The sequence below is a fragment of the Bombina bombina genome, chromosome 3, assembly GCF_027579735.1.
Source record: "Bombina bombina isolate aBomBom1 chromosome 3, aBomBom1.pri, whole genome shotgun sequence".
Classification (NCBI taxonomy): Eukaryota; Metazoa; Chordata; class Amphibia; order Anura; family Bombinatoridae; genus Bombina; species Bombina bombina.
In genome coordinates this window covers 100,621,930-100,647,971 of record NC_069501.1, presented here as the reverse complement: position 1 = coordinate 100,647,971, position 26,042 = coordinate 100,621,930, and the positions used below count along the sequence as shown (strand labels likewise).

Sequence of the window (26,042 nt, the reverse complement as noted above, 5' to 3'; positions counted from 1 at the left end):
AAATGCTACCGTTTAACCTCTTGCTGACTGAATACCTGTGTATTATCCTGCTTGATGGCCTGCTCTGTTAGAAAACTGCAACAGTTCACTTAATTTCACCTGGCCTTGCAGAACTTCTTGTTCCGTTTGATGAACGGAGCTACCAGTTTTTGTTTCTACACCGTTATATTCTAGCAGTCTAGTATCAAGTCTTCAGGTGATAAGTATACCTTGGCCTGCTTGCATCCTGTTTTCAGCTAATCTGCCATCTATTGTTTGCAGTTTCTAAACTCTATTTTACCACTGCTTACCCTTTAACACTATTCAAGCACATTGTTAAAATGGTACAAAACAAAAAACAAACAAAAAAAATAGTTTTTGCAGAACACAATCACATTCTTGCAGTATAATTACAATAATATTACAGAAAAAGTCAGATTTTTTTTTATTATACTTACAAAATACAAACTGAGATCCCAAGTAAAGGACAAATCCATATATAGCTCTCTCCGGCAGAGGGGAAGGGGAGTTCTCAACCATTCTGAAATCTAAAGATATAGATAATAAAATATTAATATTACATAATGTATTTATTGTTAGAAAAGCTTGTTCTGATTTTGATGCTGCTGTATCACAAAAGTCAGTCCATATCAGACGGTTAAAGGTGTTGAACAAGTATCGCTCTCTGGTCAATAGTATATTTTTTTAAAAAACAGTTACAATCAAAAATGTATTTAAAGGGACACTGTACCCAAAAAATTTATTTCGTGATTCAGATTGAGCATGAAATTTTAAGCAAATTTCGAATTTACTCATATTATCAAATTTTCTTCATTCTCTTTGTATCTTTATTTGAAATGCAAGAATGTAAGTTTAGATGCCGGCCCATTTTTGGTGAACCACCTGGGTTGTCCTTGCTGATTGGTGGATAAATTCATCCACCAATAAAAAAGTGCTGTCCAGAGTACTGAAACCAAAAAAAGGCTTAGATGCCTTCTTTTTCAAATAATGATAGCAAGAGAACGAAGAAAAATTGATAATAGGAGTAAATCAGAAAGTTGCTTAAAATTGCATGCTCTTTCTGAATTACAAAACAAAAAATTTGGGTTCAATGTCCCTTTAATATAGATAAATTATAAACATAATCCTTAGTGAATCTTTTTTGCACATTATATTGTATAATTAAATTGCCACCAATCAGCAAGCGCTACCCAGGTGCTGAACCAAAAATGGGCCGGCTCCTATGCTTATATTACTGTTTTTTTTAAATAAAGATAGCAAGAGAACAAAGAAAAAGTTATAATAGGAGTAAATTAGAAAGTTGCTTAAAATTGCATGCTCGATCTGAATCACTAAAGAAAAAAATTGGGTTTTGTTTCCCTACAATAGTGGGATCTAGCTGGCAATTGGTGCCTGCATACATTTGTCTCTTGTGATTGGCTAACTAGATGTACTAACCTAGCTGCAAATAGTGCAATGCTGTTCCTTAAGCAAAGGATTACAAGGGAATGAAGCATATCTATACTATAATCGCATTTGTAACGCGTCTGTCGGTTTCGCCAGTTCCCACGCATCCTCAAAGGAATGTTGGCTGTGCGAGGCAGCCAAAAGAAAGTTGGCTGTGCGAGGCAGCCAAAAGAATGTTGGCTGTGCGAGGCAGCCAAAAGAATGTTGGTTGTGCGAGGCAGCCAAAAGAACGTTGGCTGTGCGAGGCAGCCAAAAGAATCTACCTGGATCCACTCTTTCACCACCCTGCCATTTCCGGAATCCACCTGGATGCAGCGTTGGCAAACCCAAAGCCTTAAACCCCCCCCCCCAAAAAAAAACACGCAACCGCATGAAATAACTTAAAAACACGTAACCGCCCGCACAAAGTATAACAAACAAAAAATAACCTCCCGCACGAAGTATTAACAAACATCTAAATTGTCAACCCCCACATCGCTAACAATAAAGTAATTAACCCCTAATCCGCATATAACAATTAAAATATTAACCCCTTAACCGTCAACCACCCACATAGCAATAAACCTAATTAACCTATTAACACTACACTACAAAACCCCCACATCGCAATAAACCTATTAACTCTTAAACCGCCAAGCCCCACATCGCAATAAACCTAATTAACCCATTAACGCCTAAACCGCAAAACAGCCACATCCCAATCAACCTAATTTTTTAACCTATTAACCTCTAAACAGCCAAACCCCCCACAACACAAATCACTAATTACTAAGCCCCCCTAACTTAACACCCCCTAAATTAACCCCAATTACAACTAAATTACAATTAAAATAAAAAACTAACATTAAATTTCAAAAAATAGAAAAAACTAACATTACAGAAAAAAATAAACAAAATTATAAAAAAATAAATAAAAAAAATGTATACATATATACACACACACACACATATAAATATATATATATATATATATATACACATATACACACACATACATATACATACATATACACACACACACACCACCTAATCTAAACTACCAATAACCCTTAAAAGGGCCTTTTGTAGGGCATTGGCCCAAGTTAAACAGCTCTTTTACCTCTAAAAAATACTTAGTCCCCCCCTAGCAGTAAAACCCCCCACCCACCAAACCCTCCAAAATAAAAAAAACTAACACTAAAAAAAACCCCTAAAGCTACTCATTGCCCCAAAAGGGGTATTTGTATGGGCACTGCCCTTAAAAGGGCATTCATCTCTTTTACTGCCCTTAAAAGCTCTTTTTCAAGCCCAAAAAACCCTAATCTAAAAAAATAAAAAATAATTAAAAAAAAATATTTAAAATAAAAAAGCCTAAACCAAAGCCCCAAATAGGTACTCACTGTTCCTAAAGTCCGGCGGAGGTATTCTTCCAGGCGACTCCATCTATCTTCATCCGGAGCGAAGGCGGTGCGGATCGGGGTACCTTGCATTCATATTGGCTGAAATTTTGAAATCAGCGAATAGGATGAGAGCTACTGAAATCTTATGCGTCGGGGAAGAGAGCTCCACGCCTTCGGTGAGGACCCACAACTCCGCACTTTCTCTCCGCGCCGCCTTTGCTTCGGATGAAGCTAGAAGATGATGGAGCCGCCTAGAAGAAGTCCGGCGGAGGTATTCTTCCAGGCGACTCCATCTATCTTCATCCGGAGCGAAGGCGGTGCGGATCGGGGTACCTTGCATTCATATTGGCTGAAATTTTGAAATCAGCGAATAGGATGAGAGCTACTGAAATCTTATGCGTCGGGGAAGAGAGCTCCACGCCTTCGGTGAGGACCCACAACTCCGCACTTTCTCTCCGCGCCGCCTTTGCTTCGGATGAAGCTAGAAGATGATGGAGCCGCCTAGAAGAAGACCTTCTCCGCCGGACTTCAGGAACGATGAGTACCTATTTGGGGCTTAGTGTTAGGATTTTTTTATTTTTAAAATTAGGGATTTAATGGACTGGAAAAGAGCTGAATGCACTTTTAAAGGGCAATGCCCATACAAATGCCCCTTAAGGGGCAATGGGTAGTTTAGCTTTTTCTAGTGTTAGGTTTTTTTTATTTTGGGGGTTTGGTGGGTCGGGGGTTTTTACTTTAAAAATTCCATTAAAAACAGGGGCACTTTAATTCATCAAAATTTACATTTCACTCGTTGTGAAGAAATACTTACCTTTTAAACTTGACAGCAGCTCCAGCTTCCTCCGGTCATTGCAAGCCATTTCTGATGTCAGAAATGATGGATAGGTCATCCTCCAATCACGGCTCCCCCCCCCGGGGGAATCAGTGTCTGATTCAACGCCGTGATTGGAGGAAGCTGGATTCCTCATTTTAGACCCAGGAAAAGGATTTGCGACGGGTGGAGGAAGCTGGAGCTGCTGTCAAGATTAAAAGGTACGTTTTTTTTCTCACAACAGGAGCGAAATGTAAATTTTGATGACTTAAAGTGCCCCTGTTTTTAATCAAATTTTTAAAAACCGGGCACTTTAGCATCAAAATTTACATTCACTTTAACTTAGGGCAATGCCCTACAAACGCCCTTTTAAAGGCTATTAGTAGTTTAGTATTAGATTAGGGGTGTTTTTATTTTGGGGGGATTTTTTATAGGGGTATTAGTTTAGGTTTACATTTTTTATTTTGGATAGCTTTGTTTATTTTTTTTCTGTAATTTTACATTTTTTTTATTTTTTTTATTGAAAAGTGCAAACAATACAAAATGACAGCAGAAATGAAAACACTTCAATAATAAAACAATGAGATTGCCGACATGAGAGAACAATCAGTAAATACGATAATATCAAAGGGGATTGTTCATGTCTTGTCAGTGTACATGCATTCTTCCCAGATAAACTTAATGGAATAGTAGTCCTCTATTTTACGAATCTTAAAATAATGGTATTTTTCGAGCGAGATTGCTAAAGTTACTGAGGAGGACCAGTCAGCAATGGAAGGAGCACTAGTGCTTTTCCATAGTTTGGGGATTAGTTGTTTGGAACAGTTGAACATAAGAATCAACAGCTTAGTGTGTAGTCCACATGCCAACTTAGTCGGTTTATTGAAAAGACATGTCAAAGGGTCATTAGGAATATCAAAATGTAGGAGCTTAGATATTTCTATAATTATGGCTTTCCAGTAACTACTGATAATAAAGCATGTCCACCAAATATGATATGCCGTTCCAACATGCTCTCCAACAGTCACTCTCAGAGTTAGGAAATATTTGTGCTACTCTGTGGGGCATATAATACCATCTACTAAGTATTTTCATGTTGGTTTCTTTAAACCTCATGGAGGAAGCTGATGAGGACATTTGTGCAATAATTTGCAGCCAGTCCTTGTCTGTAATTCTAATATCCATCTCTCCCTCCCATTTTTTTTGTGTATGTTGGGAGAGTACGTGAATGATGTTGTAGAAGTAGTTTGTAAGACTTAGATAGGTTACCTTTAATGTTGGCTTTTTGGTAACATAGGTGTTCATAGGGTGTTAGATTCCTAGTTATCTTATTTCTCTTAGGGTGGGAGATGTTGGTATGGTTTAGCTGGAAATATGTGTACCAGTTGTCGAAATGAGATATGCCTCTATCCGACAGATCTGTTTTAGGGCAGAATGTACCGTTATTGAGAATGGTGTAGTAGGGAAGTAAAGAGTACACTGTGCTATACTTATCTTGGTTAGAAAGCCTACGAATATTGTAGAATGTATTGAGTAGTATTGGTGTTAGTGGTGATGGAGTCGTGGTTAGGGATGTTATGTTTTTTGTCAGCTTTCCCCATACTCTAAGGCTTTCGACAGTCGAGTGAGATGTAGTGTTAGTTAGTTTTAGCTGTTTCAGGGGAGACCAGCAAAGGCTACCCAGGTTAAAAGAATTTGCTAAACAACGTTCTAGTAGAGTCCATTCCTTATCTTCCTCGTTTTTACACCAATTAATAATTCTAACCATATGTATGGCCAGTCGGTAATACTCAAGATTAGGGACCCCCAATCCTCCTTTGTCTTTCGGCATGTACATAGTTTTAGCTGAAAATCTGGCCATGTGTTTAGACCAAATAAATGCATTTATTGTTTTCTGTAGAGTATGTATGTAGTGATCAGGAATATGAATGGGTAATGCCTGGAAAATATATAAAATTTTGGGGAGTATAGTCATTTTAATAGAACCAATGCGACCTATCCATGATAAAGGTTTTTTTTCCCATTCCCGTAGGTCTTGTCTGACATTTTGTAGTAAAGGAAGGTAATTTAAAAAGAGTACAACAGGTCATTCTTGTATTCTTGTCAGTGAGTTGTATACCTAGGTACTTTATGGATTTGGGTTTATATTGATACCGATAGTGGGCTTGTATTGATTGCGTAACGGAGGCGGGGATGTTTAGGCTAAGGAATTCAGATTTCGAGTAATTAATTTTAAAGTTTGACAATGAACTATATGTTGAGAATTCCCTAGTTAAGGCAGCCAGGGAGTCTCTTGGGGAAGTAAGGGTAAGCAAGATGTCGTCTGCATATAATGCTAACTTGTAGGGAATTTTGTCTATCTCGATTCCCTTTATTCCGGGGTTGTTTCGTATGTTCGTTGCCAATGTTTCCATTGCCATCACAAACAGCAGTGAGGATAGAGGACATTCCTGTCTTGTACCGTTTTTGATATTTATAGGAGATGAGAGAGAATTATTTAGGTGTATTTTGGCCGTAGGACATTGATATAAGGCAAATATCTTTGCTATCATGGTTGTTAAAAAACCCAAACCTAGACAGAGTAGCCCTCAGGAATTGCCAGTTAAGCCTATCAAAGGTTTTCTCTGTGTCTATTGATAGGAGTATCATCGGGAGTTTCTGCGAATTGACGTGGTCTAATAGGTTAATGATCTTGGTAGCATTATCTCTAGCCTCACGAAGTGGTGTAAAACCTACTTGGTTAGTGTGGATTAAATTTGGTAGAATCTTATTTATGCAAGATGCCAATATTGAAGCATACAGCTTGATATCTACGTTTAATAAAGAAATGGGCCGAAAATTAGATGGAGTGTCTAGAGGTTTTCCTTGTTTGGGGATTACCGTGATATAAGCCTCTACCATGTTCTGAGGGAAAGGGTTATCCATTCCCACTGTATTAAATAGGGTGAGTAGATGGGGGGCCAAAATATCTTTAAAAATTTGATAATATTTGGAGGTGAACACATCGGGACCTGGACTTTTGCCTGCTTTCATATCTTTCATTGCTTGGTTTAATTCCAGCAATGTAATGGGAGAGTCAAGATCTTTAGATTGTTCAGCATTTAAAGTAGGTAGAATAGAGTTATATAGGTAAGAATGAATGTCTATATCCTGTTTGGGTGGATCTACCAGGGGGGAAGAGGTTATAGAGAGAGGAGTAATAGTCGTGGAACTGTTTTATAATGTTGGGTGTAGTATAAGCCTTCTTTTTTTGCGGAGTAGTGAGTTCGTGCACAAGAGATTTGAGCTGTTTTTTTCCCAAGGCCCTGGCTAATAGTTTTCCCGGTTTATTCCCTTCATAAAATTTTTTTTGTTGGAATTTTTGAACAATGGTTTGCTGCTCTTGGGACAGCATTTTCTTTAATTTAAGTCTATGTGTTTGTAGGTCCCGCAATAAGTCCAGATCAGAGGGGTCTTTTTTCTTTTTTATGTCGGAGGTCTAAATCAGATATATGGGTAGTGAGTTTGAGATACTGTTGACGTGCAATTTTTTTATATTGTGTCTTATGTTTAATGATTTCCCCCCTCATGTAACACTTATGTGTTTCCAAAATGGTAAAGTCGCTAACGTCTGGGGTTGAGTTAATTTTGAAAAATTCTCGGAGTGAATTAGAAAGTGTTTCTACTAAATTCAGGGTATTTAATAGGGAGTCGTCCAACCTCCACATACAATTATTAGATCTAGTTTTAGGCCATTTTAGCTTCAGCAACACTGCCGAGTGGTCTGACCAGGAGGTAGACTTAATAGTCGAGTCTGATAAGTATGTAAGCCCTGCCTGGTTTGTAAAAAAGTAGTCAAGATGGCTATAAGACTTAGCGGGTGGTGAAAAGAATGAGAAGAGATTCGTATAGAGCTTGTATAGAGATATGACAGTCCTTAATAAACGTTTGGTGAGTATTGCAGGCTAGGATAATGAGTAAACAAATTCACTATTTTTTTTACCCTCCCATAGCCGAGGCCCTCAGTATGTGGGTTGTGCTGTAAGATACCCGGAATGGCCCTGTATAAAGTGGAGGAAAGAGCCGCTAAAGTCACCCTGCAAGCGGTCTAACAAAAGAGTAACTCACATACTCCTCAGCGTTGCACCCGGAGAGGCTGTGTCCGTAAATTTTTAAACTGCGCCATTCATGCTGCAGTGCGATCGTTGCCACGCACCTCCGAGTCTTGGTTGGGGTCCAGATGTTGCAGAGCACCTCAGCTTACATTTATGTGTGCCTCTTAGTCTCCGTTTCACATATCAAGCGGTCTGAACAGTTGGAGATCCCTTAAACTGACCTAAGTTATGTTTTACTGCTGCCCACGCTATGGAGCTCTGGACTCAAGCAGCCATCTTAGCTGAGGCCCCCTCCTATATTTTATATTTTTTGTAATTTTAGCTTTGGGGGTTGTAGTTTTTTTTTTTTTAAATAGACTGCCCTCTGGGCAGGCTTATTGCCTAATTTGATAATAAAAGAAAAAGTGAACATTGTTTAAAATTGTATGTTCTATCCGAATCATGAATTAAATATTTGGGGTTTCCTGTCCCTTTAAGTTTTGCCTTTGCCTTATACTTAAAGGGACAGTAAAGTCCAAATTAAACTTTCATGATTCAGATATGCATGTCATTTTAAACAACTCTCCAATTTACTTTCATCATCATCAAATTTGCTTTATTCTCTTGGTATTCTTAGTTGAAAGCTAAACCTAGGTAGGTTCATATGCTAATTTCTAAGCCCTTGAAGGCAGCCTCTTATCTGAATGCATTTGACAGTTTTTTACAGCTAGGGGTGTTAGTTCATGTGTGCCTTATAGATAACATTGTGCTCAAGTTCATGGAGTTATTTAAGAGGCAGCACTAATTGCCTGAAATGCAAGTCTGTCAAAAGATCTGAGATAAGGGAGCATTCTGCAGTGGCTTAGATACAAGGTAATCACAGTGGTAAAAAGTATATTAATATAGCAGTGTTAGTTGTGCAAAACTGTGGAATGGTAAATAAAGGGGTTATCTAACTTTTTTAAACCATAACATTTTTGGTGTTTTCTGTCCCTTTAAACTATATTTTCAAAGAGAAAGTTATTCCTTACTGGTAGAATTTATAACAGTTCTGTGTTTTTATAAAGAGTTTTGCCAATTGTGTTTAAGGGTTATGTTAAAGGGGTATTTTTGGTGCAGACTAGAGGGTAGTTCTGTGAAACTTTCAGTGTAGGGAGAGATACCACCAGCTAAATCAGCTATTTCAAATGACGATATAAAAAAGGTAAATTAACTATTATTTGTAAACAATTTATTAAACCCCAGCTAGTAAAATGGATATTTGGGAACAAATTAAAGGGGAGAAAAATGTAATGGTAAACTGTCACTTTAAGTTTTGTAACGTTTCTATCTGAAATCCAATAATTTAGCTGGTCATTCACTTCCCAATTATTTTTTTTACTGTTTTGACAGTTTTGGATATTTTTCAAATGTATTAAAAAAAGTTTAAGTAAAGTAAAGTAATAAATCCTTATTTACAGGTACAAATAAACTGTCTCTTAAAAATAGAAAGCTGACAATACTTTAGAGAAAATGTAGGCTTGTTGTAGTTTTCACTCAAGCTGAACTAAAAACACACAACATAGATTACAAATGAATCGCTGACTGCTGAGAGCTGGATGGATATGAAGTCAGCAAAAGTTCATCTCAGTTAATCAGCAACTTAGCCCAGCAGAATGGTCACTGCAAGGTCATCAGCTGGTGTGGCTATGAAGACACTATCTGTGGCTATAGGATATGATTCAAGCAGTGTAACCTCCACATTTGAAAGTATTTCAAGGGCCATAATGAAAAAAATGACATGCTCTGATTTGTAAAAGCCTGTCATTTTAACAGTAGTGACACCACAACTCTATGTATTTAAAGGGACATTAAACCCAAAAATGTTCTTTCATGATTCAGACAGAGAATACTATTTTAACCCCTTAACGACCAACGACGTATGGGGTACGTCCTGCAAAAAAATGCAGTTAATGACCAAGGACGTACCCCATACGTCGTTGGTCTTTGAAAGCAGTGGAAGCGATCCTGATAGCTTCCAGCTGCTTTCATGTTATTGCAGTGATGCCTCAATATTGAGGCATCCTGCAATAACTGTTTTTAGCCATCCGATGCAGAGAGAGCCACTCTGTGGCCCTCTCTGCATCGGCTATCGATAGCCATTACCGTTGGTGGGTGGGAGCTCATCCAGGGAGGCGGGTGGGCAGTTATTGGTGGAGGAGGGATCTTGTGCGGGTGCGCGCGTGTGCACGAGAGCCGTGCACGCGCGTGCACGTGAGATCAATGCAAACAGCATCAATATGCTGTAGATCTGGAGGGTGGGAGAGAGGACTGGGGAGGGTGGGATTTTCAAATCAAGGCATCTGGGAGAGGGTGGGGGGTTGGATGTTGAGGGGGGGGGCAGCTACACTACAAAAATATTTAATAAAATAAAAAAAATTAAATACATTATTATTTTTCAAACTGGGTACTGGCAGACAGCTGCCAGTACCCAATATGGTGCACAATAAAGGCGGGGGGGGGGGGATCAGGGAGGTTGGGGCTAATGGGGGCTAAGGGGGGTCCTACACAGCAGAAGAATTTTTAATTTTTTTAAAAAAAAACTAAAAACCCCCAAAAAACTTTTATTTTAGTACTGGCAGACTTTCTGCCAGTACTTAAGATGGCGGGGACATTTGTGGGGTGGGGGAGGGAAGGGAGCTGTTTGGGAGGGATCAGGGGGTCTGATGTGTCAGGTGGGAGGCTGATCTCTACACTAAAGCTAAAATTAACCCTGCAAGCTCCCTACAAGCTACCTAATTAACTCCTTCACTGCTAGACATAATATACGTGTGATGCGCAGTGGCATTTAGCGACCTTCTAACTACCGAAAAGCAACGCCAAAGCCATATATGTCTGCTATTTCTGAACAAAGGGGATCCCAGAGAAGCATTTACAACAATTTGTGCCATAATTGCACAAGCTGTTTGTAAATAATTTCAGTGAGAAACCTAAAATTGTGAAATATTTAAAGTTTTTTTTAATTTGATCGCATTTGGCGGTGAAATGGTGGCATGAAATATACCAAAATGGGCCTAGATCAATACTTGGGGTTGTTTACTACACTACACTAAAGCTAAAATTAACCCTACAAGCTCCCTACATGCTCCCTAATTAACCCCTTCACTGCTGCGCATAATACACGTGTGGTGCGCAGTGGCATTTAGCGGCCTTCTAATTACCAAAAAGCAACGTAGAAGCCATATATGTCTGCTATTTCTGAACAAAGGGGATCCCAGAGAAGCATTTAAAACCATTTGTGCAATAATTGCACAAGCTGTTTGTAAATAATTTCAGTGAGAAACCTAAAGTTTGTGAAAAAATTTGTGAAAACATAATTTATGCTTACCTGATAAATTCCTTTCTTCTGTAGTGTGATCAGTCCACGGGTCATCATAACTTCTGGGATATTACTCCTCCCCAACAGGAAGTGCAAGAGGATTCACCCAGCAGAGCTGCATATAGCTCCTCCCCTCCACGTCACTCCCAGTCATTCGACCAAGGACCAACGAGAAAGGAAAAACCAAGGGTGAAGTGGTGACTGGAGTATAAATTAAAAAATATTTACCTGCCTTAAAAACAGGGCGGGCCGTGGACTGATCACACTACAGAAGAAAGGAATTTATCAGGTAAGCATAAATTATGTTTTCTTCTGTTAAGTGTGATCAGTCCACGGGTCATCATTACTTCTGGGATACCAATACCAAAGCAAAAGTACACGGATGACGGGAGGGATAGGCAGGCTCTTTATACAGAAGGAACCACTGCCTGAAGAACCTTTCTCCCAAAAATAGCCTCCGATGAAGCAAAAGTGTCAAATTTGTAAAATTTGGAAAAAGTATGAAGCGAAGACCAAGTTGCAGCCTTGCAAATCTGTTCAACAGAGGCCTCATTCTTGAAGGCCCAAGTGGAAGCCACAGCTCTAGTAGAATGAGCTGTAATTCTTTCAGGAGGCTGCTGTCCAGCAGTCTCATAAGCTAAACGAATTATGCTACGAAGCCAAAAAGAAAGAGAGGTAGCGGAAGCTTTTTGACCTCTCCTCTGCCCAGAGTAAATGACAAACAGAGAAGACGTTTGTCGAAATTCCTTAGTTGCCTGTAAGTAAAATTTTAGAGCACGGACTACATCCAGGTTGTGCAGTAGACGTTCCTTCTTTGAAGAAGGATTTGGGCATAAAGAAGGAACAACAATCTCTTGATTGATATTCCTGTTAGTAACTACCTTAGGTAAGAACCCAGGTTTAGTACGCAGGACTACCTTATCCGAATGAAAAATCAAATAAGGAGAATCACAATGTAAGGCTGATAATTCAGAGACTCTTCGAGCCGAGGAAATAGCCATTAAAAATAGAACTTTCCAGAGGCGGGGCTTGGCCGGGCAGGCAAATGGCTGCGTAGTCACACAGCTCCGGTACAATAGAAGGACAAACTTCGGTTCAAACAGGTGCTATTCACCCTTCACTACGAAAAACAGGCGACTAAACACTCAGAGACCACAAAGATACTAATGAGGCTATTGGGAGCGCTCGGGCTCTCCTGAACAACCGCAGTGAAAACTCCGCTCCGCACAGTGCCGCCGCCATCTTGGTACTCCCGCGGCAACGAACAACAACAGCAGCATGTGAGTTAACTAACAAACACATTGTGAATATGTAGGAGTTCAGTAAGAAAGCACGCTAGAAGGAAAAAGTACCTAATCATCAAAAAACATAGTCGCACTGAAGCGGACCAAGATGCACACTGTAGATATACACTCATACCTACGCCACTTTTGAGAATATGGGGACAGCAAAGAACTATTAAATACATGATAAGAAACTACTCAGGAATGCATGTGAACTAACAAAGCGCTCCGCATTTAATCTTCATTACCACAGCTTCACATTTGCCACGCCTGAAGAACCGAGAGCCACTACACAGGAAGTTTTGAGCCTCCAGGGCCCACATTACGTTTTTTTTTTTCTTCCTAACTAAGCATTGCACCATCATAAGAATACAAACAAAAATGACGACCAAGCATAAAAATAAAGGGGACAAAAACCTTAAAAGCCAGACCCAAGCTAATACTCTGGTCAGCTCCTTTTTTCACGCTAACTCACCAGAAGTGCAAGACACAGACTCCTCGGATAACAATGCTCCCACTGACCCCACTCCTGCAGCAGATTATCTGATACAACTAAAACAGGACATTGCCAAACTCCCATCAAAGGAAGATTTTGACTCACTTAAAACTCTTATAACAAAAGAGCTAACATCTTTGCGAAAAAACATGACAGAAATGAGCGAAAGAATAGTAGACATAGAAGAAACACAGGACACAACATCTGAAGTAATTAGTTTATTACACAGTCAAGTAAATGCACAAGAAGATCAAATTGAGACCATGCAAGAGAAAATAGAGGACTTAGAAAATAGGGGGCGGAGAAGCAACCTCCGTATTAGGGGGATCCCAGAAGCTATAAAAGCTGCTGATCTGATGGAATATCTACAAAGCCTCTTTCGTCAGATTGTAGGCGACCAACAAGCCCCACCATGGGAAATTGAAAGAGCCCACAGATCCCTCCGACCCCCACCCCCCCCCAATGCACCTCCCAGAGACGTCATTCTCAAATTTCTTAAATTCAACGACAGAGAAACTATTTGGCAAAAAGCAAGGTCCTCCCACACGATTTCTTACTTGGATCATGATTTACAAATATATCCAGATCTATGCCCAAGTACTATTCAAAAACGAAAAGAAGCTCGCTTCATCACCTCTGTTCTACAGGATAGAAATATCAAGTATCGCTGGGGGTTCCCATTCAGCCTAATAGTCCCACATGAAGGGACGATACTCATCTACAAAGGTATTCAGGACCTGGATAAACTTTCTAAAGGATTGGGAATCCCCCTGAAACCCCCGGGACCTCCATCTTCCTCCGACGACTTTCAACCCCCCACTCTGCGCTCACATCTTACCACTCTGCAGAAGACATCCTGGACTAAAGTCCAGTCTCTTAACAAGAAACGGAAAGAACACTCCTACACCTCTCCAGCTACTACTGGAGACTGACAGAACTGTCATTTTATCTTGATTTCTACAGTGGGTGAGATTACATCTACGATCTAGACGAACTATTGTTGTCATGTTTAATCTGTTTTGTTTTGCTAAAGTTAATTATGCATTCCTTGTTACTTTTGTACTTATTTACATTTACAATGTTCTTACATAGCTTAATCTACAATTCATAGTTTTGACTGTGGTGAAGAATTAACCACCCGTATTCTGACCTGTACAGGTCAATTTACCATTTAATTTTTCTCTTTGAAGGTTTAAGTATGCAACTCTTAACTTATATGTTTGCACTGTTATTTTGTTTTATTAAAACAACTAAGTCCTCTCTGTTGTAAAACCTCCGACTGAAATGAAAGCAATTTCAGTCACCATTATGGTTCTTTACCATCCCTCCCCCTTGACCAACCACCTTATCCCCCAAAGGTTACTACAAGTACTTAACTGCTTATTTTGGTATACTCACACAAGGAATTTACACAGATCCAGACAATACTCAACCTCACTTTTTTCCCCATCAGAACACACATATGAACCAGATAGACCCCAAACAAGACCCAAATTATGTTTTCATATATGCCATATAGTAACACATAATGACTCACAATGTAAAAGTCAGTAGACCGTTAACTTTCCTGTCCATTAATGCAAAGGGCCTAAACAACCCTCACAAAAGGAATATAGTTATTCGAGACCTCAAAAGTAAAGGAGGCGATATAATATTTATACAAGAGTCCCATTTCTTAAAGGGCCACGAACCCAAAACCTTTCTATATAAGCATGGCCCCTCATATTATTCTTCTAACACCTCCAAAACTAACGGTGTGGGAATTTTAATTAGGAAGGGGATACCCTTCCAGCTGCTAGATTCCCATAAAGACGCAGAAGGCAGATACTTAATTTTAGTGGGCAAACTTTATAACACAACAACAACCTTAGTAAGCGCATACACCCCCAATACCGCCCAAGACAAATTTATATCTTCCCTGACAAATAAAATTTTAGAAGTCACTAAAGGTATGCTAATCTTAGGGGGCGATCTTAACATCACTCTAGATCCCTTTAAGGATAACTCCAACCACACCTCATCTACACCACACAGAACCATAGCCTCTATAAGACAAAAACTGAGGGACCTAGCCGTCCATGATGTGTGGAGGATACACCACCCAGATGTAGAAGACTTTACCTTTTTCTCGCACCCACACTCACGCTACACCCGCATAGATTACATCCTAACCGACGTCACCTCCCTATCATATGCCACACAATCCTCGATCCTATCAACATCCTGGTCAGATCATTCCATAGTATCATGCATCATTCATTGGCCCTCAGCTTCTCCCTCCACCTATACTTGGAAACTCAATGAAGAACTTTTAGACCTCCCACAATACACGGATAAGTTACAGAAAGCTATACAAGAATTCTTTGATATTAATCTTGGCTCAGTGCCAAACTTTCATAACATATGGGAAGCACACAAAGGGACTATACGAGGGGAATTAATGAGTATGCAATCTCACCATAGAAAACAACAGAGACTCCTGTTACAGGACTCCCTGTACAAGATGAATGAGCTGGAGATACAGCTCAAAAAAAAGCCTACCGACACACAAATAGCTAAAGCCTTACAGGAAAGTAAACAAATCACAACAAATCTACTAGACAAGGAATGTAAAAGACTAGCCTTTAAATTAAAACAATCATTCTATGAAGGGGAAAATAAATGTAGCAGACTTTTTGCCCGCAAACTGAAACGCACATCCAACCGCACATATATTCTTAAGATCAAAACCACTGATAAAACACATCATGATACCTCCAACATAGCAGAATCATTCCGATCTTACTACGACCACCTATACAACCTTACTGCAACATCCCCAAACCAACACACTCACACCCCGACTGACATTGCATCACGTATTGAATGCTTTTTATCAGATATAAACTTCCCTGAAGTAGCGAAAGAGCAATTAACTCTTCTCCAACAGCCCTTTACATTACTGGAAATCCGAAAGACCATAACAGACCTTCCCACTGATAAAGCCCCAGGCCCAGACGGTTACACAAACTATTATTACAAGAAATACACAGACATCCTATCTCCACACCTACTGACCCTCTTTAACTCAATTACGTCAGACAACCCTTTCCCCACACAGAACCTGGAGGCTATTATTTCCATAATACCGAAACCTGGGAAAGACCCCGAGCGTGTAGAAAACTACAGACCAATTTCCCTACTAAATACAGATTTAAAAATTTATGCCAAGATTTTAGCCACCCGACTAAACACCGTCCTTCCACAATTAATTGGCAAAGATCAAGTCGGCTTTGTCCCAGCAAGAGAAGCTAAGGATAATACGATCAGGGCAACCCAATTGATAGAACACGCCAAACTTAGGAACATTCCGCTCTTGGTCTTGTCGACCGACGCGGAAAAAGCCTTTGACCGCGTCGGTTGGCAGTTTCTGAGAGCGGTACTATTAAAAATGGGCCTGGGGCAAGAATTTACAAGCAGGGTTTTTGCCATGTACACCACCCCCACAGCCAGGGTACGAGTAAACGGGTCCCTATCTGCCCCCTTTCACATCACCAATGGAACCAGACAGGGCTGCCCCCTCTCCCCACTCCTATTTGCCTGTGCGATTGAAGCACTAGCCCACAAAGTTCGTAATCAACCACTAATCACAGGCATACAAACTCAAAATTCACACCACAAAATAATGCTTTATGCAGATGACGTCCTGTTCTGTATCACAAACCCACTTACCACTATTCCTCATATTCTCCAACTACTAGACGAATTCGGAGTCGTATCTAACTTCTTGATTAATAAGAAAAAGTCGGAAATCATGAACATAAATCTCCCCCAGGAAGATTTAGACACAATCAAACCAATATGTCCATTCAGATGGCAGCCCACATCACTCCGATATTTGGGTATTCACCTAACTCCAACCCCGGACCACTTATTTGCCATAAATCACAAACCCCTCCTCTCCAAAATAATAACGGATCTCTCATCCTGGAAAAAAACACATATCTCCTGGCTGGGAAGAATAAATGTTGTTAAGATGATCATCCTCCCTAGAATTCTCTACCTCTTTCAGACCTTGCCCATCCCACTCCCACCGAGTTTCATGAATACATTACAGTCAAATGTATTGGACTTTATTTGGTTCAATAACAGAGCAAGAATCAGCAAAAAAATTATGCTCCTACCCATAACTATGGGAGGCCTCGGGGTTCCAGACTTTCACAGGTACAGACAAGCTACATTCTTGCAGCGCATTATAGATTGGCACAGTAACTTAGACAACAAACTATGGGTCCAATTAGAACACGACCTATCACAAACCCAACACTTAGGCCAATTATGCTGGACACCAAAGGACCGAGGAAGATTCTTAAAATCCCCCTCGCAAATTACTCTGGAAACGTATAAAGCATGGGACAAAATGCTAATTGAATACCCCAATATTTCGACCAAATTCTCCCCACTAACACCCTTGACTCACAATACTGAGTTCCACCCGGGCCTCCCACTATCAAACAGACTTACCAGTACCCCCCTCCGATCCTTACAGATATACCATATGGGAAACGAACAGCACTCTCCCACACGACAGGAACTAATATCCACAGGGTTTCTAGTCTTCAAAGACTGGCTCTTCTACAGACAATGTCACTCATACATTACAACCCACCCACAAACTTCTAACATGACCAGATCACTAACACCCCTAGAATCCCTCTGCCATAAAAGTACTCCGACCAGGCACGCACTGTCCATCACACACACAATCTTGTCACAACAACCACACGGTTCGCTCCCATATTATATAGATAGATGGAATTCCGAATTAGGAACAGAGATTACATATACAGAAGCCCTACAAATTTTTAACAATATTAAAAAGACTTCAATTTCCTGTAAATTCATCGAACTCAATATCAAAATCCTGCAGCGATGGTATCTGACCCCAGAAAGATGCAAAAAGATCTACAAACTCAAATCAGCACAGTGCTGGAGATGTGGTTCAGCTGAGTGCCACATGTCCCACATATGGTGGCAATGTGACAAATTATCCCCCACGTGGGCACTGATTGCTAAGGAATCTAGCTCAATCTTAGGTACACCCATCCCCCCCGATCCATGTATGTGGCTTTTTAATAAGATCCCAAACAAACTCCCCACCCCCTCCAAAAAACTATTCCATATTTTAAGCAATAGCTTTAAAATCATACTAGCTAGAAACTGGAAATCAAATAAAGTCCCTTCCCTAGCACAATGGCAATTAGAGTGTCATCGCACCCTTTCCTTAGAAGAATACCATTACATGAAAAACAAAACTATGGACACATATGCCCAAATGACCTTTATGTGGGAAACTTACATACAGACTAAAACTCCAACCACTCAGGAGGTCCAAAATTAATCGGTCCATGTAAAATTATGTTCATGTAACTTAGAACTGCTCTTTGACCCAGATAATATGCTTATCCTTGTAACCATTGTAACCTTAATTGATTATTCTCCCATTTCTCCTCCCCTCCCTTCCCCTATACCCCTGTATTACTTCAACTGTGAAGCGAGTCAACAATGTAACTCATTTTTATTTCTTGCATTTTGAATGTATGTACTTGTTTTACTCTCAATAAACTTTTTTGAAAACTTAAAAAAAAAAAAAAAAAAAAAAAAAAAATAGAACTTTCCAAGATAACAACTTTATATCAATGGAATGAAGGGGTTCAAACGGAACGCCCTGTAAAACATTAAGAACAAGGTTTAAACTCCATGGTGGAGCAACAGTTTTAAACACAGGCTTAATCCTGGCCAAAGCCTGACAAAAAGCCTGGACGTCAGGAACTTCTGACAGACGTTTGTGTAACAGAATGGACAGAGCTGAGATCTGTCCCTTTAATGAACTAGCAGATAAACCCTTTTCTAAACCTTCTTGTAGAAAAGACAATATCCTAGGAATCCTAACCTTACTCCAAGAGTAACCTTTGGATTCACACCAATATAGGTATTTACGCCATATCTTATGGTAAATCTTTCTGGTAACAGGTTTCCTAGCCTGTATTAAGGTATCAATAACTGACTCAGAAAACCCACGTCTTGATAAAATCAAGCGTTCAATTTCCAAGCAGTCAGCTTCAGAGAAGTTAGATTTTGATGTTTGAAGGGACCCTGTATCAGAAGGTCCTGTTTCAGAGGTAGAGACCAAGGTGGACAGGATGACATGTCCACCAGGTCTGCATACCAAGTCCTGCGTGGCCACGCAGGTGCTATTAGAATCACTGATGCTCTCTCTTGTTTGATTCTGGCAATCAATCGAGGAAGCAACGGGAAGGGTGGAAACACGTAAGCCATCCTGAAGTCCCAAGGTGCTGTCAGAGCATCTATCAGGACTGCTCCTGGATCCCTGGATCTGGACCCGTAACGAGGAAGCTTGGCGTTCTGTCGAGACGCCATGAGATCTATCTCTGGTTTGCCCCAACGTCGAAGTATTTGGGCAAAGACCTCCGGATGAAGTTCCCACTCCCCCGGATGAAAAGTCTGACGACTTAAGAAATCCGCCTCCCAGTTCTCCACTCCCGGGATGTGGATTGCTGACAGGTGGCAAGAGTGAGACTCTGCCCAGCGAATTATCTTTGATACTTCCATCATAGCTAGGGAGCTTCTTGTCCCTCCCTGATGGTTGATGTAAGCTACAGTCGTGATGTTGTCCGACTGAAACCTGATGAACCCCCGAGTTGTCAACTGGGGCCAAGCCAGGAGGGCATTGAGAACAGCTCTCAATTCCAGAATGTTTATTGGCAGGAGACTCTCCTCCTGACTCCATTGTCCCTGAGCCTTCAGAGAATTCCAGACGGCACCCCAACCTAGAAGGCTGGCGTCTGTTGTTACAATTGTCCAGTCTGGTCTGCTGAATGGCATCCCCCTGGACAGATGTGGCCGAGAAAGCCACCATAGAAGAGAATTTCTGGTCTCTTGATCCAGATTCAGAGAAGGGGATAAGTCTGAGTAATCCCCATTCCACTGACTTAGCATGCACAGTTGCAGTGGTCTGAGGTGTAAGCGTGCAAAGGGTACTATGTCCATTGCCGCTACCATTAAGCCGATTACCTCCATGCATTGAGCCACTGACGGGTGTTGAATGGAGTGAAGGGTGCGGCAAGCACTTTGAAGTCTTGTTAGCCTGTCCTCTGTCAGGTAAATCTTCATTTCTACAGAATCTCTCAGGAAGGGAACTCTTGTGAGTGGAACGAGTGAACTTTTCTTTTCGTTCACCTTCCATCCATGTGACCTTAGAAATGCCAGCACTAACTCTGTATGAGACTTGGCAGTTTGAAAGCTTGAAGCTTGTATCAGAATGTCGTCTAGGTATGGAGCTACCGAGATTCCCCGCGGTCTTAGTACCGCCAGAAGAGCACCCAGAACCTTTGTGAAGATTCTTGGAGCTGTAGCCAATCCGAATGGAAGAGCCACAAACTGGTAATGCCTGTCTAGGAAGGCAAACCTTAGGTACCGGTAATGATCTTTGTGAATCGGTATGTGAAGGTAAGCATCTTTTAAATCTACAGTGGTCATGTACTGACCCTCTTGGATCATAGGTAAAATTGTCCGAATAGTCTCCATCTTGAACGATGGAACTCTTAGGAATTTGTTTAGGATCTTTAAGTCCAGGATTGGTCTGAAAGTTCCCTCTTTTTTGGGAACCACAAACAGATTTGAGTAAAACCCCTGTCCCTGTTCCGATCGTGGAACTGGATGGATTACTCCCATTAACAAGAGCTCTTGTACGCAGCGTAGAAACGCCTCTTTCTTTGTCTGGATTGTTGACAATCTTGACAGATGAAATCTCTCTCTTGGAGGAGAGTATTTGAAGTCCAGTAGGTATCCCTGAGATATTATCTCTAGCGCCCAGGGATCCTGAACATCTCTTGCCCAAGCCTGGGCGAAGAGAGAAAGTCTGCCCCCCACTAGATCCGATCCCGGATCGGGGGCCCTCAATTCAAAATAAGTTTTGAAGACCCCTGAGCTCTGTAGAGATGAACCGGATCATGCAGGGAATACAATGAGTTGCTGACTGAAATATTTGATGCGTAGTAAAAGCGCCAAAAAAACGGCCCCTCCCCCTCACACACAGCAGTGAGGGAGAACAGAAACTGTCAGAAAACAGATTAAGCAACTGCCAAGTGGAAAAATAGTGCCCAAACATTTATTCACTCAGTACCTCAGCAAATGAAAACGATTTTACATTCCAGCAAAAACGTTAAACATAATCTCTAGTTATTAAACAGCTTTATGTATTTCATACAGTGTAATTCTAGTGAAGTACCATTCCCCAGAATACTGAAGTGTAAAGTATACATACATGACATTATATCGGTATGGCAGGATTTTCTCATCAATTCCATTGTCAGAAAATAAAAACTGCTACATACCTCTATGCAGATTCATCTGCCCGCTGTCCCCTGATCTGAAGTTTACCTCTCCTCAGATGGCCGAGAAACAGCAATATGATCTTAACTACTCCGGCTAAAATCATAACAAAAACTCTGGTAGATTCTTCTTCAAACTCTGCCAGAGAGATAATAACACACTCCGGTGCTATTTTAAAATAACAAACTTTTGATTGAAGATATAAAACTAAGTATAATCACCATAGTCCTCTCACACATCCTATCTAGTCGTTGGGTGCAAGAGAATGACTGGGAGTGACGTGGAGGGGAGGAGCTATATGCAGCTCTGCTGGGTGAATCCTCTTGCACTTCCTGTTGGGGAGGAGTAATATCCCAGAAGTAATGATGACCCGTGGACTGATCACACTTAACAGAAGAAAAAGTGAACATTTTTTTTTATTTGATCGCATTTGGTAGTGAAATGGTGGCATGAAATATACCAAAATGGGCCTAGATCAATACTTTGGGATGTCTTCTAAATATATATATATATATACACATGTTAAAGGATATTCAGGGATTCCTGACAGATATCAGTGTCCCAATGTAACTAGCGCTAATTTTGAAAAAAAGTGGTTTGGAAATAGCAAAGTGCTACTTTTATTTAGTGCCCTATAACTTGCAAAAAAAGCAAGGAACATGTAAACATTGGGTATTTCTAAACTCAGGACAAAATTTAGAAACTATTTAGCATGGGTGTTTTTGGGTGGTTGTAGATGTGCAACAGATTTTGGGGGTCAAAGTTTGAAAAAATAGTTTTTTTTTCCATTTTTTCCTCAGATTTTATAATTTTTTTAATAGTAAATTATAAGATATGATGAAAATAATGGTATCTTTAGAAAGTCCATTTAATGGCGAGAAAAACGGTATATAATATGTGTGGGTACAGTAAATGAGTAAGAGGAAAATTACAGCTAAACACAAACACCGCAGAAATGTAAAAATAGCCTTGGTCCCAAACGGTCAACAAATGGAAAAGTGCTCTGGTCACTAAGGGGTTAAACAACATTCCAATTTACTTCTATTATCTAACTTGCTTCATTCTTTAGATACCAATAGCAATGCACAAGGGTGAGCCAATCACATGAGGCATCTATGTGCAGCCACCAATCAGAAGCTATTGAGCCTATCTAGATATGCTTTTCAGGAAGTAATATCAAGAGAATGAAGCAAATTAGATAATAGAAGTAAATTTGAAAACTGTTTAAAATGGTATTCTCTATCTGAACCCTGAAAGAAAATAAAACAGAATTTATGCTTACCTGATAAATTACTTTCTCCAACGGTGTGTCCGGTCCACGGCGTCATCCTTACTTGTGGGATATTCTCTTCCCCAACAGGAAATGGCAAAGAGTCCCAGCAAAGCTGGTCACATGATCCCTCCTAGGCTCCGCCCACCCCAGTCATTCGACCGACGGACAGGAGGAAATATATATATAGGAGAAATCATATGATACCGTGGTGACTGTAGTTAGAGAAAATAATTCATCAGACCTGATTAAAAAAACCAGGGCGGGCCGTGGACCGGACACACCGTTGGAGAAAGTAATTTATCAGGTAAGCATAAATTCTGTTTTCTCCAACATAGGTGTGTCCGGTCCACGGCGTCATCCTTACTTGTGGGAACCAATACCAAAGCTTTAGGACACGGATGAAGGGAGGGAGCAAATCAGGTCACCTAAACGGAAGGCACCACAGCTTGCAAAACCTTTCTCCCAAAAATAGCCTCCGAAGAAGCAAAAGTATCAAATTTGTAAAATTTGGCAAAAGTGTGCAGTGAAGACCAAGTCGCTGCCTTACATATCTGGTCAACAGAAGCCTCGTTCTTGAAGGCCCATGTGGAAGCCACAGCCCTAGTGGAGTGAGCTGTGATTCTTTCAGGAGGCTGCCGTCCGGCAGTCTCATAAGCCAATCGGATAATGCTTTTAAGCCAAAAGGAAAGAGAGGTAGAAGTCGCTTTTTGACCTCTCCTTTTACCAGAATAAATAACAAACAAGGAAGATGTTTGTCTGAAATCTTTAGTAGCCTCTAAATAGAATTTTAGAGCACGTACTACGTCCAAATTGTGTAACAAACGTTCCTTCTTTGAAACTGGATTCGGACACAAAGAAGGTACAACTATCTCCTGGTTAATATTTTTGTTGGAAACAACTTTCGGAAGAAAACCAGGCTTAGTACGCAAAACCACCTTATCTGCATGGAACACCAGATAGGGCGGAGAACACTGCAGAGCAGATAACTCTGAAACTCTTCTAGCAGAATAAATTGCAACCAAAAACAAAACTTTCCAAGATAATAACTTAATATCTACGGAATGTAAGGGTTCAAACGGAACCCCTTGAAGAACTGAAAGAACTAGATTTAGACTCCAGGGAGGAGTCAAAGGTCTGTAAACAGGCTTGATTCTAACCAGAGCCTGAACAAATGCTTGAACATCTGGCACAGCTGCCAGCCTTTTGTGAAGTAAAACAGATAAAGCAGAGATCTGTCCCTTCAGAGAACTTGCAGATAATCCTTTCTCCAAACCTTCTTGTAGAAAGGATAGAATCTTAGGAATTTTTATCTTGTTCCATGGGAAAACTTTAGATTCACACCAACAGATATATTTTTTCCATATTTTATGGTAAATTTTTCTAGTTACAGGCTTTCTAGCCTGAATCAGAGTATCTATTACGGAATCTGAAAACCCACGCTTTGATAAAATCAAGCGTTCAATCTCCAAGCCGTCAGTTGGAGGGAAACCAGATTCGGATGTTCGAATGGACCTTGAACAAGAAGGTCCTGTCTCAAAGGTAGCTTCCATGGTGGAGCCGATGACATATTCACCAGGTCTGCATACCAAGTCCTGCGTGGCCACGCAGGAGCTATCAAGATCACCGAAGCCCTCTCCTGATTGATCCTGGCTACCAGCCTGGGAATGAGAGGAAACGGTGGGAATACATAAGCTAGGTTGAAGGTCCAAGGTGCTACTAGTGCATCTACTAGAGTCGCCTTGGGATCCCTGGATCTGGACCCGTAGCAAGGAAGCTTGAAGTTCTGACGAGACGCCATCAGATCCATGTCTGGAATGCCCCATAATGGAGTTATTTGGGCAAAGATTTCCGGATGGAGTTCCCACTCCCCTGGATGAAATGTCTGACGACTCAGAAAATCCGCTTCCCAATTTTCCACTCCTGGGATGTGGATTGCAGACAAGTGGCAGGAGTGATCCTCCGCCCATTGAATTATTTTGGTCACTTCTTCCATCGCCAGGGAACTCCTTGTTCCCCCCTGATGATTGATATATGCAACAGTCGTCATGTTGTCTGATTGAAACCTTATGAATTTGGCCTTTGCTAGTTGAGGCCAAGCTTTGAGAGCATTGAATATCACTCTCAGTTCCAGAATGTTTATCGGGAGAAGAGATTCTTCCCGAGACCATAGACCCTGAGCTTTCAGGGGTTCCCAGACCGCACCCCAGCCCACCAGGCTGGCGTCGGTCGTGACAATGACCCACTCTGGTCTGCGGAAGCTCATTCCCTGTGACAGATTGTCCAGGGTCAGCCACCAACGGAGTGAATCTCTGGTCTTTTGATCTACTTGAATCGTCGGAGACAAGTCTGTATAATCCCCATTCCACTGTCTGAGCATGCACAGTTGTAATGGTCTTAGATGAATTCGTGCAAAAGGAACTATGTCCATTGCTGCAACCATCAATCCTATTACTTCCATGCACTGCGCTATGGAAGGACGAAGAACAGAATGAAGTACTTGACAAAAGCTTAGAATTTTTGATTTTCTGACCTCTGTCAGAAAAATCCTCATTTCTAAGGAATCTATTATTGTTCCCAAGAAGGGAACTCTTGTTGACGGGGACAGAGAACTTTTTTCTTTGTTCACCTTCCATCCGTGAGATCTGAGAAAGGCTAGGACGATGTCCGTATGAGCCTTTGCTTTTGACAGAGACGACGCTTGAATCAGGATGTCGTCCAAGTAAGGTACTACTGCAATGCCCCTTGGTCTTAGAACCGCTAGAAGGGACCCTAGTACCTTTGTGAAAATCCTTGGAGCAGTGGCTAATCCGAATGGAAGTGCCACAAACTGGTAATGCTTGTCCAGAAAAGCGAACCTTAGGAACTGATGATGTTCCTTGTGGATAGGAATATGTAGGTACGCATCCTTTAAATCCACGGTAGTCATAAATTGATTTTCCTGGATAGTAGGTAGGATCGTTCGAATAGTTTCCATTTTGAACGATGGAACCTTGAGAAATTTGTTTAGGATCTTGAGATCCAAAATTGGTCTGAATGTTCCCTCTTTTTTGGGAACTATGAACAGGTTGGAATAAAAACCCATCCCTTGTTCTCTTATTGGAACTGGATGAATCACTCCCATCTTTAACAGGTCTTCTACACAATGTAAGAATGCCTGTCTTTTTATTTGGTTTGAAGATAATTGAGACCTGTGGAACCTTCCCCTTGGGGGTAGTTCCTTGAATTCCAGGAGATAACCTTGAGAAACTATTTCTAGCGCCCAAGGATCCTGAACATCTCTTGCCCAAGCCTGAGCAAAGAGAGAAAGTCTGCCCCCCACCAGATCCGGTCCCGGATCGGGGGCCATCCCTTCATGCTGTTTTGGTAGCAGTGGTAGGCTTCTTGGCCTGCTTACCCTTGTTCCAGCCTTGCATTGGTCTCCAGGCTGGTTTGGGTTGTGAAGTATTACCCTCTTGCTTAGAGGATGTAGAATTAGAGGCTGGTCCGTTTCTGCGAAAGGGACGAAAATTAGGCTTATATTTAGCCTTAA

At 40.9% G+C, this 26,042-nt stretch overlaps 1 protein-coding gene across 4 annotated transcripts in view; it reads right to left on the bottom strand.

The window, feature by feature from the left end:
- Positions 1 to 26,042, bottom strand: part of PIGP (phosphatidylinositol glycan anchor biosynthesis class P) — an 80,155-nt gene that overhangs the window by 24,437 nt on the left and 29,676 nt on the right. For all 4 annotated transcript variants that reach the window (XM_053705941.1, XM_053705940.1, XM_053705938.1 and 1 more), the window contains one exon: positions 438 to 527. In XM_053705941.1, coding sequence (XP_053561916.1) covers positions 438 to 519 — 82 coding nt within the window. In that variant the 5' untranslated portion in view covers positions 520 to 527. The remainder of the gene's footprint in view (positions 1 to 437; positions 528 to 26,042) is intronic.